The following is a 19,881-nucleotide window of genomic DNA, read 5'->3' on the forward strand; positions in this document are numbered from 1 at the left end:
TCTCAGCTTGAGTGGGAGGCCTACTATGGATAAATATGGAGCCAGGCGTCCCGTTGAGGTGGACAGTGGTAATTGGGAGGGCCTAACGCATGGCTCTGCTCCCGAGTCAGATTGTTTTTATCTCCAGCCTTGCCGCCTTTGCCAAATACTAGCCAGAGTGGCAATTGCAGAGCTCCCACACCATAATAGGCAGTAAAAACACCTGCAACCTGAATAGAGATCAGCAACACCGCCTGACCACTATGCAAATGGATTGTCCACAGAGAATTGCAGAAGGGAAAAGAAGCAAAGCCGCTGCAGCACACCGAAGACGCTAGCACTGCACGATGGAGAAAGCAAGAGTCCTTAACCGTACGTCGCAGAGGACCTTTCAGTGCTGCCGAAACAGAATAGGCACGCCCACATAACCACCAAAAGGCCCTGCAAACCACCAGGGACCAGGACCCACCCTCCACTAAGACATATTGGGAGACCCCGAAGAGCTGGGTCCCAGAACATAAACATGGACACTGACTGCCCAGCGCCACCATCTCCGGTCTGCAGAAATGCGCGTGAGGAAGTGGGCACCATGAGAAAAACGCTCCCCCATCCCCCTTGCAGCATAGGTGGGGGAAGACTGTACCAGATTAGCCAGGGAAAGAAGCCCAACCCTGGCATGGGAGGCAAACAAACTGGGGAAGAAGGCAGTATGAGTTTTTCGGGTGAGGGCAGAAGTGGAGGAAGACTAAGACCAGCAGGAAGAAGGAGGTAGAGGTAGATTGTGGAGCAGGTGAGGTATTGGTTGGTGAGTAGAAGTGGTATTACAGTGCAAGTCTGAGCGTATGTTTGGCGACTTGATAGACAAAGTAGAATAAGTAGCGATTGGGAATTGAACGAGTACTGGGTGAAATGAGGGTGGTTGAGTAGTTTAGTGTGTATGAGGAAGCAGCAGTTTGGAGAAGGGAAGAGTAGCAAGGGAAGGAGAGGGAAGGGTAGCAAGGGAAGGAGAGGTGACATCAGAGAGTGGAGGCGAGACCTAGGAGGAGAACATCAAAGGGACAGAATATTGGTGGAGTGGAGAAATAATTACAATTGTTTCTTATAATTGTTTTCTTCTAACACGCTTAATACCGAAGAGGTTTCCAAGCGCAGACACAGAATTAAAACTGGAGTTGCTCTTCGTTGTCTTGCTTCCAAGATGAGCGAGTTGACCTGGGTGATCCTGCCTGGACAATAGAGTATAAAAGGGAAAGGTTAGAGTGAATGTGTTAATAAGGGGCCTGAATCAACCGGCATATGTGCAAGGCACCATCCCTACACGCCATCAGAAGACCAACCATTGGATAGTGTAGGGAGAGTTAGGAAGTCCTGGGGGGGGAAAGGAGGGGTGTGGGGGAGTCTAGAAAGATGAGGCATTCAGCCTTAGGTCATCACTTTCAGCTGAAGACAGAATATGGAAGTAGGGAACAACCTTCTGTAGATATAAACCTGAAATCAGGGACGCTTGGGTTAGGGTGGAGGTTCTACATTAGATGAGCGATATGGCCCACACAATCTTCAATAAAAAAAATGTTTAATTGCGTCTGAGGCAGGGAGTGATTCTTAAGCCATCTGTGACACAAGGAACAAGTTACTTACCTGTAACTGTTGTTCTCCAGCATGGGTCTGGCATGGATTCACATGCTCATGAATATTCCCCATCGTTAGGCTGGGAATCCTCGGTAAAGAAAAAAATCAGTATCAGTTTTGTTTCTGATCTGTCTTTCTTAGTAGTAACCAATCACTGATCTCTGGGTCATACTGCCCCCAGCCAATGACTGCTCTCTCCCTAAGCCCCTCCCCTGGCAGCCATCCTCAGATTTGGTAGCACGTAAGTGGCAGTATGAGCAAGTGAAGAGCCGCAGATGGGAAGGAGGGAGGGTTCGCATGTGAATCCATGCCAGACCCATGCTGGAGAACAACAGTTACAGGTAAGTAACTTGTTCCTTCTCCAGCATAGGGTCTGGCATGGATTCACATGCTCATGAATATAAAAATACATAGCAGTATACACATGCACAACCACGGCAACAGGCTCAATATTAAGCAATACAACAACTCAACATTAAGCATCTCTTACCTCCTCACCAGGCTCACCTTAAGCGAACAGGTTGTGCAGCACTGCTTGGCCGACCCTTGAGTCCCGATCGACGCAGTATAATCTTGTGAAGGTGTGCGTCGACCTCCACGTAGCAGATGTCCAGCAGGGGCACACCAGACAGGAACGCTGTGGTAGCAGCGATCCCTCTGGTCGAATGGGCTCTCGGATGGCCGGGCAGCGGTCGGTTTGCCAACCATTGACAGTGCATGATGCAGCCGGAGAACCATCTGGAAATGGAAGCCTTCGAGAGAGCCTTCCCTTGATTCACAGGTCCAAAGTTCACAAACAGCTGTGATGTATTCCGAAAAAACTCTTTGTGCGGTCCACGTAGAACTTCAGCACTCTAGCTACGTCCAGCGAGTGCAGAGTCCTCTCGGCCTGCGACAAAGGCGACGAGAAGAAAACTGGCAACACCAATGGCTCGTTGAGGTGGAAGTCCGACGGCACCTTGGGCATAAAGGAGGGGTGCGTCCTCAGCACCACCCTCGTGTCGTGAAAAGTCAAGTATGGAGGCTTGCAAGATAGGGCCTGGATCTCTCCCACTCGTCGTGCGGAGGTGATGGCCACGAGAAAGGCTGTCTTCCACGACAGGAACTTCAACTGCACCGAATGCATAGGCTCGAATGGGGCTCCCATGAGCCTGGTCAGCACCACGTTGAGCTCCCACGCCGGGGCAGGGGCCTTCACCGGCGGGAACGATCAGAATAATCCCTTCATAAATTCCTTCACCAGGCGATGAGACCACAAGGACGCCTGTCCTGTAGTTCTGGTGTATCGGGAGATGGCAGCCAGATGTATCTTGATGGAGGCGTGAGCCAGTCCAGCTTTGGCCAGCGCCAGTAGGTACGGCAATACTTGAGGGGCCGTGATCCGCAGAGGGTTAATCGTCTGTGCGCCGCACCAGACAGAGAACCTCTTCCACTTATGTCCATAGCACTTGAGAGTCGAGGACGCCCTGGCTTTTGCAAGAACCTCTCTGCAGTCAGCCGGGATATCGTATCCTCCAAACTCTAGTGCTGCAGGAGGCAAGCCTGCAAGTTCAGCGACTCCGGGTCGTGATGAAGAATGGCGCCTCCTTCTCTGGGGAGAAGATCCACGTCCGTCGCCAGCTTGATAGGTGGGGACGCTGACAAGTCCAGGTGGTCCGGGAACCAGATCGGTCTCGGCCACGCCGGTGCGACGAGGATCATCCTGCACCTGGACCTCTTGAGCTGGTTGATGAGACCGAGCAGCAACGGCAACGGAGGGAGCTTGTACAGAACAGGCCGTCCCAAGCGAACGAGAAAGCATCCTAAATGCTCCTCGGCTGTGTGAACCTGCTGGCGAACCTCTGGCACTTGGAGTTCGTCGCCGTCGCGAACAGGTCGATCTGGGGTTTGCCCCATCGTTGAAAGCCGATCCACCTGGTCCTGGCGTAGTTCCCACTCTTGGCACGAGCGCAGCTCCCTGCTGAGTGAGTCGGCGATGGTTTTTATTCCTGCCAAGTGGAAGGGAACCAGAAACATCCCCCGGGCGAATGCCCAGTGCCACAGATCCTGGGCCTCCTTGGATAGGGCTGGGGATCGTGTGCCTCCCTGCTTCCGGATGTAGAACATCGTGGTGGTGTTGTCGGTGAAGATCCTCACCACTTTGTCCTTGAGGGACGGAAGGAACGATTTGAGCGCCCAGAACACGGCTCGTAGCTCCAGGATGTTGATGTGGAGAGACCTCTCCTCCGGGAGCCAGAGGCCTCTTCCATGGAGATCTCCAGTGTGGGCCCCCCCCATCCCTCCAGGGAGGCGTCCGTCGTCACCGTCTCCTGATACGCCGGGGTCTGAAAGTCCGTGCCTGCCGTGAGGTGTGCACGGGTACCCCACCATAGAATCGCCCAACGGAACTCGTCGTCGAGCGGGATCCTGTCTTCGAAGCTGCCCGCCGCTTGAATCCAGCAGGCGTCGAGGAACTCTTGTAGCGGATGCATCCGAAGTCTGCAAAGGGGCACAAGGTAGATGCATGAGGACATCATCCCGACGAGGGACTTGATGGATCTAACCCTGGCCACATCCGTGGCTAACAGGCGCTGCACCTTGCCCAAAATGGCCTTCATCCTTCCTTCCGACGGAGATGCTAATCGCTCCACTGTATCGAGCTTCGCTCCCAGAAACAGTGCCACCTGCGACGGAACCAGGTGGGATTTGGGGTGGTTGATGGCGAATCCCAGTTCCGTGAGCAGGCGGACGGTCCTCGCTGTGTGTTCGACGGCGAGTTCCCTTGACCTTGCACGGATTAGCCAGTCGCCCAGGTAGGGTTAGACGTGGATGCCCTGCAGGCGCAGCCGCGTCACCACTGGAGAGAGGCACTTGGTGAACACCTTGGGTGCCGACTTTAACCCGAACGGCAGGGCTCTGAATTGGTAGCAACGCCCCTGGACTACGAATCTGAGGAACTTTGTGTCCTTTAAGAATGGAGATGTGGAAGTAAGCATCCTCCAGGTCCAACGACGATAGGAAGTCGCCCTTCTCCAGCTGTCCCAGCACGTGCTGGAGGGTGACCATCCTGAATTTCTGTGCCTTGATGTACTTGTTTAACCGACGCAGTTCCAGGATGGGGTGGCAACCACCTGTGTTCTTTCTGACGAGGAAGTACCTTGAATATACTCCGGAGCCCCAGAGCCTCTTGGGGACGAGCTCGATGGCACCTTTCTTGAGCATCGCCCTTTCCTCCAACAGCAGTTGAGGGACGTGATTCTCCTTCCTGGCGACGGGAGGAATGCAAGGACACTTCTTTTGAAATTCTAGCGAGTGTCCGCGGGCCAGGGTGTCCAGCACCCAACGGTCGGTGGAGATGGGCTCCCACACGCTGACGAACTTCGTCAGATGGCCTCCCAACGGGGTGCTTCGGTGGGGGCCCGACGCAACGGCCGGTTCAGTCCTGCTTGGAAGAGGCCTTGCCGCCTTGGCCTCCTTGACGACGGCGGCGAGACCCTCCTTGCTTGCCGCAGCCTTTGTAGGCCTCCTGGGACGAGGAGCGGGCCGCCTGGCGGTACGTAGAAGAGCCACCGCTGGATCCCTTGGCGGCTCCCTGTCTGCCTCCGGAGCTCCGAAAGGGCCGCCGTTGCTGAAGGACTCCTAGGGGTCAGGCTATCTCTGTGTCGGTCTTGATGGCCTGGAGGGACTCATCCACCCTCTTCCCAAACAGGTTGTTGCCGTCGAACGGCATATCCAACGCTCTGGTCTGGACGTCCTGGCGGAAGTCCGTAGCCCTGAGCCATCCTCGTCGTCGAAGGCAAACCCTGTTGCCCAGCTGGTGAAATCCGGTATCGGCAATGTCCGTTGCCACCGTAATGGCGTGATCTGACGCCACCTCACCTTCCTGCAGAATCTGTAGGGCCTCCGATCTCTTGTAGTCCGGTAGGAAGTCTAGCAGGGGAGCTATCTTGAACCAGAGCTCCCTGTCGTAACGGGCCACAATCGCTAAGGCATTGGCCGCCTTAATCGTCGTCGCCGCCGACGAGATTGCTCGTCGTCCCATGGAGTCCAACTTCTTGCCCTCGCTGTCCGGCGGGGAAGTGGAAGTTGAAGCCGCCGCACCCACCGCCTTCTTCTTGGCCGCTGCCGAGACAACCGAATCCGGCGTAGGCTGGGCCCTGAGGCACAAGGGGGCGGCGTCAGGGACCCGGTACTACTTCTCGTACCTGTCCCTTTTGGCGGGTGTCGTGGAAGGGTTCTTCAGGATAGCCAGCCCTTCGTCCCAGATGTCGTCGAGCAACGGTACCGCGTGGACCGTCTTTCTCTTGGCCTCCCGTCGTCGGTAAAGCACTAAAGAAAGCCTTCCTTTTTCTGTTCCTCAGGGCAGAACTGGAAGAGTTTGGATGCCCTGGACATCATGGCGTGGAAAGAGCCAATTTCGTCGGGCGGCTGGGCCCCGGTGGGGGGCGGGGGAGGTTTCAGGGTGGGGTGATGAAGGAATGTTCGTTGTATCATCGCCGTTGTCCGTCCCCGTCGTTGTATCCGTCGCAGTATCATCCCGAGGGTCCGGCGAGGGGGAGGAGGGGTCCACAGGCCTTGTGGGCATGAAGGGCCGTGAGGGGTGGACTCTCCTCCGCTTGTTCGGAGGGCTTCCCGACGGTCCAGGTTCTGGATCCACCGTCTGGGTCCATGGTAACCTTGTCCTTATCTCAGTACATTAGGATTGGATCGCCAACAAAATGGCCGCCGAGCTATCCTGGGGCTCGGGCAATGGCTGCGACGGGCAGGATGGCTGCTCCACTGGGCCCTCGTCGTCCCCATTGTCGCCATCTTCGATCACATCAGCAGGATCCTTCCCCTGGGATCGAACCTTCTCGAACCTCTCGTTGAGGCCTTCGAACCTCTCGTTGAGGCCTTTCACGGTTTCCACCAGATCCTCCTCAGAGGCTGAATCAGAGTCCGTAATGGCCACCGCCCCTCCCCCTCTTTTTCCACCGGGGTCTTCATGGGGGTCTTAACGATGGGCTGGAAAGAGGATTCCCTCCGCGGTGGCAGGGAAACTGTTGGCCCCGAGGCCGCCTCCACTGGCATAGTCTCTGCCGGCTTCGCCAGGGCCGCTGCGACAACCTTGATAGAGGCCTTTGTGGCCTGGGCCTTCGCTTTGGGGGGAGGGTCATCGCCTCGCTCCTCCTCGGCTCCCTTCGAGTTCGACCGGGGCCTCTCCAGAAGCTTACCCGGGTTCTCGGACTTCCTCTTCCCCGAACCAGAGGGCTGGCTCGCGGTTGATCGTGCCAGGGAACTCGCGCCCTGCTTGGCAGCCGAAGAGCCCGACCTTTCGGCGCTCCCGGTGCCCGCGGACTCGCGGTGCTTGGCCTTCTGTTGGGCCCCCGTCGCCTGGGCGCCCTCACAGGACTTAGAAGACAGCTCAGACTTTTTCTTCACCTTCTCACCTGCTGTGCCCTTCTCCAGCCAGGCGGAGAGGCGGGAACGACGATCTTGCTTGATCCGTTCTGACAGGTTCTTGCAGAACACACAGTCCTTTTCCACGTGCATCTTGTCCTCATGAAGGCAGTAGAGACATCTCGATAGCTCGTCCTCCTTGAAAACATTTTGCAATCCGCATCCCGGGCAGCTCCTGAACAGCTTGGATCCGGGAGTCGAGCTTCCCTCGTCCTGGGCCATGTCCGTTGAGGTAGGCCTCAGATCTTCTGGAACCTCCAAGAAGCGTAACTCGACAAAAACTTCACCCTTGATGGGCATAGAAGAATTCTGAAACGGGTCCCCGTTATCGGAAGTGGAAACGGTGGAGCTTGAGGCTCGATTAAACCGAAAAAATCTACTGAAAAAGGGCGAAATCGCAGTAAAAGCTCGAGAGCTAAAGCACGAGGACTCCCAACACTTGAACGTGCGGTAAAAATCTGAGGATGGCTGCCAGGGGAGGGGCTTAGGGAGAGAGCAATGTTGTGTTTGTACTTTTCCTCCTGGTTGATAGATCTGTGTGCATGAGCCCCTGACGGAATGTTGGTGTGGAATGTTATGGATGAACTGTGTCTGGGTGTTCCACGAAGTCAGTTGGGGCCTGGACTTGGATGATGAGGGGGCCGGTGGATGTCTCTCCCCGTTTACTTACTTAACCTATTTGCTTCATATGTACTCACCTTCTGTGTCAACTTAGTAAAGAAGTTAACTCAAGCAGAACGACTCACTGTACTCATTGAACCCAAGCACAAACTTAACAAGCAGTCATTGGCTGGGGGCAATATGACCCAGAGATCAGTGATTGGTTACTACTAAGAAAGACAGATCAGAAACGAAACTGATACTGATTTTTTCTTTACCGAGGATTCCCAGCCTGACGACGGGGAATATTCATGAGCATGTGAATCCATGCCAGACCCCATGCTAGAGAAATTAAACTCTTCAGGGCATACAGGCAGCATGAGGTTCACAAAAGTTACTTGGGTTTTAGATTTTGCCATTATGCAGCCCTATGTGATTTAACATGAAGACGCCATGAAGTATGCACAGTTGTCCCAATGGAGGTTACAAAACAAAACGATTGCTAAAAGTAATCAACTTTGGCTCATTTGTCATCTTTTATTTATGTATTCTACTTCTGTTCCTGTTTTTCAGAATGAAGGACTGCAGTTAGAGCCACATGGCTAATTTATATTTTTACAGGTACCTAAAACGTTTGCTTGGTCTTTAATGAAAATGGCTAGTAACAATAAGAATGGAAGAATGGAATAAGACAGGCCCTTTATAAAAAGGTGGGGAAGCGTAGGCCACCCTCTATCTCAAACAATATCCAAATGACATTACATGGGTACTGTACGAACTCACTGCTGCAGTTTCTAAATGTTTCCGCATTTTTATAGGGGGTGCAGGGTTAGAGAATATTTGTTTTAATAGTGATAGGTAGTTTGGGAAGGGACTGGGGTTAAGAAGTGGGATATGAGAGGCTTCCCCTTGCCCCCATATAAATGCTGCAAAAAATGCAGGAAAACTGCTGTGGAGAATTTGCCCACTACGAGCCATATCAAATCCATTACATGGGCTACTGGGCTGCACAAGCGATGCCAATGTGATCCACTATAGTTACTCTTATGGGTTCTGAAGTTGCCTCATTTTCCACCTTGTATTTGGATGAATAGAATGTACAGTTCGGTGTCATAAACCGACAAGGAGTGGCAAGAATGACAGTGGCTAGGAGTTTGGAAAGCGAACATACACACACTTACTAGCAAATGGTGATTAGGGGCAAGGGACGGCAAAAAGGGGCGCAAAAAGAGGAACAAAAATGTGGCTAACTCCCTTCCAGTAGCTGTCTCTCTTGAGATTGGGTACAAACGCTCTGAATCGTAAATGCCACACTTTTCATGACTAGGTTTGCGAATTCTACGAAACTGTATAGAATTTAAACAATTTATGGATGGAACAAGGAAACAACCATGCACTTTGAAATACTGCTTAAAAAATAAACTTCCTACCTTTTCTTTACAGCTGGAAAGCATGCTGATAATGCTAAGGCAAACCGATTGCACAGATAGGGCTGGTGACCAATCTTCGGTTAGAATGGATAAACAGATATGACCATTGCTATAAACATGAGGATGAACGGGAATATTCTCACCAGTGAACATGACCTAAATAGACAAAACAATCATTTAAACAATTGCCAACTACTATGGTCAACATGTTATAAAATGCTTAAAAGCATCCGCTGTAATTCTCTAAACATGCAAACCTCCACAATAGTAATCCTATCCCTTTGAATGACGAAAAACCTTTTCATAAGGAATTCTCAGCTCTGCACACATCTCGCTTTTCAATACAATTATGTGCAAAACACAAAATGGGTAAATCATGAAATAGTTTGAGAGTTTAGCAGCCATGGTAAACTGTTCAAAACCTAACAAATGTATGTAAAACAAAAAAGCACAACGTATATTCTCTTTCCATAAACATTAAGATGGTTTATCTAGCACACAGTAAAACAAGCATTGCCTGAGCTCAAGTTTAAGCCTACTGAAGGTTGCTGATGAGGTCCATTTAGCCATGTTCATCCTTTTGGATCACCAAGCAGCAGCTTTTTCTAGTATAAGAAAAACATTACCTATTGCATGCCCCTCAGATCCTTTATCAATCTAGTGTATCGTAGAAAGCAAACGCGTCAATATGCTTATATGTGCTAAAATGTTGTGGTTTTTATTTTTGCTTGCTTTAATGCCAATTGTCAAAATTATTGTGCAGTTTAGCATTTTCGTGAGCTGTTTTTGCCTGTAAACCTGAATCGCTCACAAATTGTATTAGTCCAGATGTACGTACATTGCCATTGTTACATTCTCATGAACGGTCAGTGCCAATAATTCTTGTATAAACCTTAAATACTCACAAAAGAACTTAGCCCAAATCTACACAAAGGGTCTTCAATTTATACAAATTGTCATTGCCGACACTATGGCCGTGTGTTTCGCTCAAAAAGCTGTACCAAGGATTGCTCTACTCATTAGACACACAACACCCTTGAACGTTGGTATGAACCGCTTATTCTTTATAAGATTAAAAGAATAGCATGCAAAAGAAGTTCATGTAGTAAGTTAAAAGGAAATTGTAAAAAAAAATCATAAATACACAATATTATGCATGGCTAAAATAGAAGACAGACAAGAAGGCTACAATTAAAAATGACAATAGAAAAGGAGATAAAGATTTATTAGTGTATCAAGTCTACTCTTTTGGAGTTATTCATTAGAAAAGACATTTGCTTGGCCAATAAAATCTGGTCAACAATTCATAATCAAATCGTATCTATGCTGTATTTAAGGTCCTTGAAATGAATAGGAAAAAAACTGGTAGAATTGCTTTACATCAAATATGTTGCGATTCCATTGTATCCTGTCGGAGGTAAGAAAAAAAAGAAAATGTGTGTTGAGGTAATGGTAATGAATAGTTGTATATCCTTATCTACATATTAACGTTGAGTTATGATCTTCTACTTAGTTATGTAATTCATTGCCATAATGTTAGTCTATCATAACAAGCCTGTTCCCATTTCATTTCTGTGCTTGGGTGTCCTAGACATTAAGAAAAGCGTACTGACATCAGATGGTCTGTTCAGAGAGTAATAAAAGTAAAAAGGGGCTTAGGGGTGGGCATTTGTTGGTATATATGTGGATGAAAGGGGGAAGAGTTTCTTGGTAATATGAGTTACAATAGCCTGTATGGTATTGTGTATTTTACATTATTTTGAATAGCAATTGCACTGAATAAATATTTTTGATAAAATTATATGAGCAATGTGGTAATCCAGCCTCACCATCACGGTTCAACTGTTTTGCTTTACATATGATCTCAAGAGGGGTCAATGTGAGCTGTAGGGTTGCAACATAGAGGTTCACAGTCCCATGTATTCAAACACGTATACTCCAGGTTTCTTGATTAAAATAATTATTTATTAATTTAACAGTCAGTTTTAAAATAAGCCTTCTTTGGAAGCAAGCAATATGCAACACTTAGATACACTCCTTCAGTTCAATAAAGTAAGTAGATATCGTTTTGGGATGTCACACAGATATTCCTACACCCTGAAGTGACTTCAATAGTTAGGACATTGTGGACATTGATGTATCACTTTTCACACTTAAATGGTAATACTGCAGCTGTGGCAAAAAGGAAAAGGTTAGGGAAGGAAACAATGGTTAACACATTTCTCAAACAGGTAAGCACTTTGGAATCCCCCAACACAATGTAGGTTAATCCTTTCCCAGCTATACAAGTAAGGTATGTATGACTTTTTGGAGGGACAGTTAAACACAAAGTCAGAGGGTAAGAAGAGTCTGCAGGGAGCCAGGACAGCCAATGTCAATTGAGCTACGTCTAGGGGAGCTGAGTCACTTCTTGAAGATTAGCACAAAAGTCTTGCACAATGTTAGAGTTTTGTTGTAAAAGAAATCACTGTTGGGCCACAAGCTCAGAGGCTTTTGAAGGGCAAAGCTGCAAGCAACTCTGCAAAGGGCAGACAATGAAATTCTCCAGTGAGAGCAAGCAAGCTACACACAAGAGGCAAGTACCCCTTAGTTCACAGTACCTTGAGTCTGAAGAAAATGTTCCAGCTGACTTCTGTTCCAGTTGTAGTCCTGAAGATCCTGTTGTTCCTAGAGCTCAATCGTGCGAAAAAGAGGGAGGACGTCTGGGGACTCCTGCAGTACAGTTTGAAGGTCGGCAGCAGCAATGGGCACAATTCAGATCAGCGGCACAGTTTCAGCTACTCTCAAATAGCACCACTGTGGTTCTTCGACACCTTGTGAACTTTCCTTGCTTCTGGGGTCCAGCACGCTGTCTAGGTGGCTCAGGCTTGGGCAGTCTTGCTTCAAGGGAGTCCGTGGGAGCTTCCTGGAGCTCGGGTCCAGCTTAAAGGCGATTCACTCAATTCTGGTGTTCCTGTCCCATGGCACTCAGTTCCTGCAGCAGCAATGAAGTACAGCAAGCAGAGGGAGGGGTTCCAGTTGAGATCCTCTTGGGGCAGATTGGTCCCACCAACCCAAGGGGAAAAGTCATCTTTGCAGGGCTTCTCTAGTCGATTAGAAAATCGGAGCTTCAGCAATGCAGCAGTGCTTCACCGGGCAAACCAACGGTCCAGGAGGTAAAAGCAAGCTTCTTCGGTTCCTTCGTCCAGTGGTCTACTTTGCCTTCCTCGCAAAAGACCTTGCCTTTTATACAAGTTTCTCCCATTCATTCGCAGGCTGCCTGTCACTCAGACAGCAGGGTGGTTTCCTCCAAGGACAGCCCGCCAGCCAATCTCCTTTGGGTGCATTCCTGTAACCCAGGAGACTAAGCACAGGGAGCTTTGGGAAACTCCTTCGCTTCCGGCCCTGCCAGACACGCAAATGCCAGAGGCGGGCTTCACCAGTGAATCCCGCCAAAGACAAAATTAACAAAGGGACCAAACCTGGTTTGGCGCGCAGAGTAAATCTCAAGAAGGACCTTTCCAACAAGAAATGGCAAAAAAAAAAAGACAAACAGGGTCGTTTTGACAAAATGGGCACCCATGGGTGCTATACTGCAGCTGCGAACGTAGCACGTGGTAAAAACATACAATGGTAGGAAAAAGTAAGACACTGCCACCCGCCATTCATTGTAGAAAGGGTAACATAAAAATGTTACATGAGAAGGTAAACCAAGGGGATACTAAGTGACCCCTCCAGCACTCTAAGATAGTGTGTGCTGGGTCTACAAAGAGAAAAAGGTAAGTAAAATCAATTTCACTTTACTACTCTTGGAAACAGTTTATCCAAGAGAAGGTATTTAAACCTTAGCAGAATTCCAAATGACTTCTCTGTGCCACTGCACTGAAGGTGCTGTGTGTCACAATACAAAACAATGCCACCTATGGAGTTTTTCAGACTCCAAAACCAAAAGAAACAGGTTTCAAATCAAATAGAAAATACATGAGAGTGGGAAAAAGGTCCCACTCTCTCCAGGATAATAATTAAGTCCTAAAGTCCAGCAAAAGAGCTCGGGGTCTCTAAGGTAGAAGGGAATTAGCACATTTCTGAGAATTCTCCCTAACAGTAATATATAGAGTTGATGTCATCACGTATTACATTTGCCGTAATAGATGAACAGCACTACATTATTCCGTGCATGCTTGTCTGCACATATTTATTCCCATTGTGTCAGTTTAACAGTGAAGTAAAATGTATCTATATGTTCATCTAGTGACCATGTATGTTATTGCCTTGCACATTGCAATGGGCCCTAATGTTTACTGGGGTTTGAGCTATTCTTGGAATGTTAGTGTTAATTGGTATTAGACATTAGAGCTCACCGCACATTGAGACTAGTCCGATATCAACCTTAGGGTTATTGTCCGTATTCAACTTTTACGATAACTTATCCAATTAAACAGCATTCTCATGAATTAAATGTTATCAGTATCATAATTGTCATAACTGAAGTACACATTGGAAACATTTGTCAAGTTCAGCGCTCTTTACAACTGTCCAGTGCTGTGTTATGCAAACGGAAGGGAATGTGCCAGTGGTGCAGGCTCTTAAATGTCCAAATATTGGTCACATACCATAAGACAACATCCAGTTCACTGTATTTGTTCAGGCCTGTTCTTCTGGCATGTAGTTTACTTATGTACTTAGCTTCCATTCTTCTCAGGGCTAGTTCTCTGATACAACCTACGGCAGAACCTTGTCAATAGCCAAAAATCAGAGTTCCTTTTTTGAATCCATTTGTTGTGTAGTGTTCCTATGTTGGGATAGTGGTAACGTTGGGTCTTCACTACCAAATCAAGCTCACATGTTCCCTGATCCTCACACGTAATTCTCTGATAGTACTGCCCACATTGATTATTTTACAGACATAATTAATGACATATATTACAATTGTAGTCCTACAGTTGAGAAATAGTTGGTCTATGCATTCGTTTTTGTCAGAAAAGAATACAAGTTTTATCTACAGCATATTGACACGTTACAGTGTCCGGATTTATGAAAATCCATCAAGCGTTGTGCAGTTTCTAGCCAATTTTTATTGGTTTTCATAAAACTGGTACATAATTTGTTTTCAAGTGTTGGAGCCCTTCTAAATATAATAGGCTTGTTTGATATAGAAAAGCTTAAAGTGTCCTCTGTGTGGAGTATGTGCCAGTGTTTTAAATGTTTTTTAAAAATAAAACTTGGCTGTCCCTGCTGTAATTGGTTCTAAATTTCACTCTCCAAATTGGTTTTGGCCCTGGTCAATTTTCTAACATTAATAAGATGTAGTGATGTTCATCTATTAAGTCATACGTAATAAGTGATGTCATCAACTGCATATATTATGATTTTCAAAATAGTGCTGTGAGAAAGCACATGAAATGCCATAGCTTGTCGTACACAGCATGATGCATCAACATCCATCGTACTCTACATTTTTGAGTACTATAAACCCTCTTCCACTGCCCTTTTTTTATTCTTTATTATATAACTCTCTAAATGTCTGATGTTCGTACGCTTTTCTTAATGTCTAGAACACCTAAGCAGAGAATGAAAATGGGAATAGGCTTCTAGTTAAGAGTAGGTTCCCGGGAAATTCCGAAGGCCGTCCTAGACATAGCCCCATTGAACATCACTATACCTCGCAAAGAGCGTGGTGTTGTTGGCAAGCCTGGTGGTAAAATGCTTGACAACGGATAATAACTTTTTGCAGTGCTTGTCAAGGGGGGGGCTCGGACAAGAACAGCTCTACCCCCACTCTTAAGAGTAGTGCCGACAACCAGGGGATTCCGGGACGGCGCAGCCACTGATGTTGGGCTGGTCTGAAGGTGTCGGGCGGAACATCATCTCCACACAGGGGTTTACCACACATGGGAGTGATGGTGTGAGCAATGAGGGGGCCAGACGCTTCTTGATGGAGTTCAACAAAGGAATGGCTTGGATGACTGAGTCTTTTCGAAATATGGGGGCGTGGCCTGGAGCACCAGCGATGTGGACGCTCCTTTAATGGCCTCCGCTTGAGTCCCGCGGCATCCAGCGAAATGCAGCCCTTGCAGCGGGCATCCAACAATAAACTGCTATTCCACGGAAGCATGAGAGACTGAGGCACCCCTTGGAACCTTCGGCGACGGCTGGCTGACAGAGCTTCTAGAATAGCTCCTTTAAAGCTTCCCCCCTGGGCCCTAGATTTCGCCTCCAAGATGGCCGCCGAGTGAGACAACCCCAATCCGGGGAAGTGAGTGCCGGGCAGAGCGACTGTGAGGCTACCTAATCGAGGCATAAACAAAGCAAGAGCCGAATAATCGACCCAGGTGAAATCGGAGCGGAGTTGAGGGATCGACGAAGAGCAGGGCTCCCCCCCCTCCAGCCCCGAGCAACAGTCAATACAACTGCGGCAACCCGGGGAACAGCGAGCCCCCGCTGCTGATGAGCCGGTGGTAGGAGTAAGGCAGATCCGCGGATTCCAGGCAATCAGCCTCAGCTCGGCCCCTTACGCGGGGCCGTCACACCATCTGCAGAAGGCCCCGGAGCCCTCCGAGCGCCCAGCGATCCTCCCCGAGGTGGGACTCGACCTACATCAGTAGCAGAGCTACCGGAGCCCGAAAGCGCCAGATTTCGCGGAGTGGTGGCCCGGCCTCTGCACCTGCCCGAGGAACCTGGCTGAAAGCGAGCGGCAGTACAGCCGCGGTGGGGAAGCGACGGGAAGCTCCGGCATCCAGGTAGGCGCCCCTGCGGCGTTATACAGCCTGCACCTGTTGCTGTCCCCCCGCTCCTGATCTGCGAGTGGCGCGGTCCCGGCAGGCCTTGTCCCAAGCCCCTGTAAGGCCCCCGCTGCACTGGGCAGCCAGAACAAAATAAAAGCATACAAGCAGGATCGATCCGGGGGAGGCCTCGGTCTGTCTCTCCTTGGAGGTGGCACACAGCATTCCCCCTCGAGACCCGAGACCAGTGACACGGTGAGGAAGAGCCTTCCCTACCATACAAGCCCCGGGAGGTAGCGGCTCCCCAAACCCTGTGTGATATCTGGGGGAGAAGTGAGGACAGGCCCGGCCTGTCAGCCGCGGAGGGCTGATCCTGAGCTATCCCCCCACCCCCATCGGTGTGCCCAGGCCAACCACACAGGGTCCAATCTTTCCCTCCGAACCAACCTCTTCCTGGGGCGCCCCGGCCCACCGTCCCTACCGCTGGCCTGCTTGCTCCTGGAGGCGGGCCCCCTTGGCGACCCCGAAATTCCCTGCTGACGCCAAACCCACATAACACTAAGGACCTCTCCCAGAGGGGCCCTGGCTCTTTAACGCCGCTCCACTGCCTTATACAAAGCTTCAGACCCCCACCTGAGCAGAGGACCTACGGATCAACCTATTGCAACATCCTATCTGGACTCCCAAGATAGAGCGTTGAAATCATCACAATGACGAAGGCCATAAAGGGAACCAAAAACTCAAGATATCTCCACAATGTTGTTAACAGCAGATAAAGCCAAGAAAACAGACCCTCCGAAACTCACTCCACAAAAGCCCTCAGAAGATTAGGGAAAGTTGGCAACGAAAGGGGATATCCAGGCCTTTATGCTGGAGATTAAGGAAGCATTTAGATCATGCATTTCCGAATTCACCATGAAACTAGAACGCACGGACCAACGGATTACAGAAGCTGAACAGAGACCGGGTGAAGTCGAGGACCGGACTCAGAGCCACGATGCAGCTATAATAGAGATGCAACGATCGATTCGGACCCTCCAGAATAAAAGCGAGCTACTGGAATTCAAGCAGGAAGACCTGGAAAACAGGGCCCGAAGAAATAATCTGCGCATTCGCGGAGTGCCCTCATCCATCCCAGATAAAGACCTCCCAGAATACATTGGAAACTTCTTTCAAACCCTTCTCCCACATTTGGACCAGACCCAACTTATCCTTGACCGAACCCACAGGCTACGCCCGAGACAAGGGGTGACCACAGATCCCCCTCCAGACGTGATCACTCGAGTCCATTTCTACTTTACTAAAGGAGCTCTTGCAGCGATTAGTCGCACTAAAGCTGCACTATCCTTCATGAGCTCCCACCTACAGATCTACCAAGACCTCACTCTGATGACCCTCCAAAAAAGGAGAGCTCTCAAGCCCCTGACCCAATTCCTACAGAGCCAGAAGATCAGATACCGGTGGCTATTCCCGACGGCCATCTCATTCACCTAACAAGGGACCCAGCGCCCGATAAGTCAGCTGGAGGATGCCAAATCGATCCTGCACTCAGCTTCTCCAAGATCTTTGCCCTCTCGCAGTCCAACCTTGACTCCCGATGACCTAGGCCAGCCTCCTCGAAAGCAGGCCCATCAGGCCTGGTCAAAAACGCAGAGACACCGAAAATAAGACAATTCTACGAGAACCTCGGCTCAGAGACTCCTGCCCGCTGAAATATGTAAGCTGCTAAGTTCACAGCGGGACCTTCGCGGTCCATACCCCCCACTCCAAGGTGTATGCCACCTTCTCACCCTTGGAGACGAACCCAGTTAAGACTGATGGCCATAGCCCTGTTGGCTATTGGATCACTGAAAGCCCTGTTGGCTGGGGGACTGTCCGGAAACGAAACTCCGGCCTCCCCTAAAATGATAAGTTTATCCTCCCGTTGGAGGGTACAGAAAACACGATCACTGGAGAGCAACAATGAAATTAAGCCCACGGATGATGCCTGACCCCCACTGTCCCTCCCCTCCAATGATCTCTCAGTCACTCGAAGCAAAGCATGAGACCCTACAGCCACACCAGAAAGTGCGATTCCTGACGCTCAACGTCAGAGGTTTGAAGACGAAGAGGCCTCAGTGGTATTTCTCCAAGAAACCCACCTGATCCCAGCAGATTTCACTAGGCTTCGAAACAGACAATTCCCGCTGCAGTTTATAGCATCGAATGGCACCAAGAAAGGGAGAGCAGCAATACTCTTCGCCAAGGATCTCCGTCCTCAAATTCTAGATTCCTTACTCTGCCCGGAAGGCCGATTTGTAGCGATCAAATGCCAGATATATGGCCAATTCTACTCGATCTCGGTCTACGCGCCAAATGAAAAGCAGGAAGAATTTTACTCTACCTTGGAGGAAGCCCTATCACAATTTATAGAGGGCCAGACAATAATAGGCGTGGACTTCAACGGGGTCCCAGACACAATTGGGGATAAATCTCACCCCCCGGCTCACAAACATAGCATTGCGACGGGGCTACTCAAATGTTTCAGAACTCTAGATGTGGTGGATACTTGGACAGTTCTACACCCAGACTCCTCTGACTATTCATTCTACTCCTATGTTCACAGAACCTACTCCCGCATTGATCTCCTGTTGGCTTCTCCCCAGGCTTTGGCGTTCACAGACGACGTCCTATCGGATCATGCCCCAATTATATTGACGATGAGAGCCCATGACCCGGATCCACCTTCGAAACGCAAATGGTCGCTTTTCGACCCGATTTTGAATGACATGGCCCTGAGAGACGTGACGGCGAAAGCTATCAAAGACTTCAAGGAAAATAAGAATGAGGACACCTCACCGGCCACCACATGGGACACTACGAAGGCGGTGGTGAGAGGGGTTTTGATCTCCCAAGGGGCGGCTTATCACAAAAAGCGACAAATCCGCCAGGCCCTACAGGACGAAGTGAAGAAAGCGGAAGCAATATGCAAAGCAAAGAACTGGACGCCTAGAACCCACCGAGCTCTACAGATAGCCCGAAATAAACTGGAAGCTCACTATGCGCAAGGCACAGCCCAGATGCTGGCCAAAACTAAGCAAAGTTACTATGCTAAAAGAAACAAAGCCAACAAATTCCTGGTGGAGAAGCTGGCAAAGATCAAGAAGAGAAACGCAATCCTAGGCCTCCGGGACTCGCAAGGGAGAGTCCAATTTACAGAAAGAGACAAACAGCATATTGCTGTGACCCATTTTACAGACACGATGACGGCATCTCCAAGATCGCTCAGAGACCAACAATCCTACCTCTCCGAGACGCAGCTATTCCCCAGATCTCCCAGACGACCAGACGACCAGAGACGAACTGGAGTCCCCGATCTCGAGTGAAGAAGTAGACGAAGCCATCAAGAGTCTTAAACCAAGAGCCCCATGCCCCGACGGGTTCTCGACCCGCTTCTATAAAATCTTTCGCCCCCAGTTGGTGACCCCCCTGACGACTCTTTTCAACTCCTTCGCTGGCTCTGGAACAACTACCCCATCGATGCAAGAGTCGATCACAGTCTTGGCACTGAAACCAGGGAAGGACCCGAATGATATCACGGCATACAGGCCGATCTCCCTATTGAATTTGGACGCCAATATATATTCAAAAGTTCTGGCCAACCGATTGGCGAAAGTTCTCCCGGACATTATCGACGCGGACCAAACAGGCTTTATAATGAACAGATCGGCCCCAGACAACATTCGCAGAGTCCTGAACTTGGTGGAGATCGCACAACGAGACTCACGAAAACTGGCAGTGCTGGTTCTGGACACGGCTAAGGCTTTCGACGAAGTGGACTGGTCCTTCCTCCGACTCACTCTAGAATCTTTTCACTTTGGTCCCACATTTCAGAAATTCATCCTGGCGAATTATCAATCCCCGAAAACCATGCTCCGAGTCACCGGCTTTCTATCTGATCCCATCCCCCTATCTTGTGGGACCAGACAGGGATGCCCCCTGTCCCCCTTGCTTTTCGCCCTAATTATGGAACCCTTGGCCCAGCGAATCAGTCTTAACCCCAGAATTAAAGGCCTCCAAGTAGGTCCTACCCAGCATAAAATAGCGTTGTACGCGGATGATGTGATGTTAATCATAACAGACAC

General features: G+C 49.6%; 1 protein-coding gene across 3 annotated transcripts in view; it reads right to left on the reverse strand.

Moving 5' to 3' along the window:
• UBE2W (ubiquitin conjugating enzyme E2 W) overlaps nucleotides 1–19,881 on the reverse strand; it is a 508,430-nt gene that overhangs the window by 184,904 nt on the left and 303,645 nt on the right. For all 3 annotated transcript variants that reach the window (XM_069621213.1, XM_069621215.1, XM_069621214.1), the window contains exon 4: nucleotides 9,057–9,212. In XM_069621213.1, coding sequence (XP_069477314.1) covers nucleotides 9,057–9,212 — 156 coding nt within the window. The remainder of the gene's footprint in view (nucleotides 1–9,056; nucleotides 9,213–19,881) is intronic.

Source organism: Ambystoma mexicanum, chromosome 5q (genome assembly GCF_040938575.1).
Source record: "Ambystoma mexicanum isolate Mex_15411 chromosome 5q, UKY_AmexF1_1, whole genome shotgun sequence".
In the NCBI taxonomy this organism is placed as follows: domain Eukaryota; kingdom Metazoa; phylum Chordata; class Amphibia; order Caudata; family Ambystomatidae; genus Ambystoma; species Ambystoma mexicanum.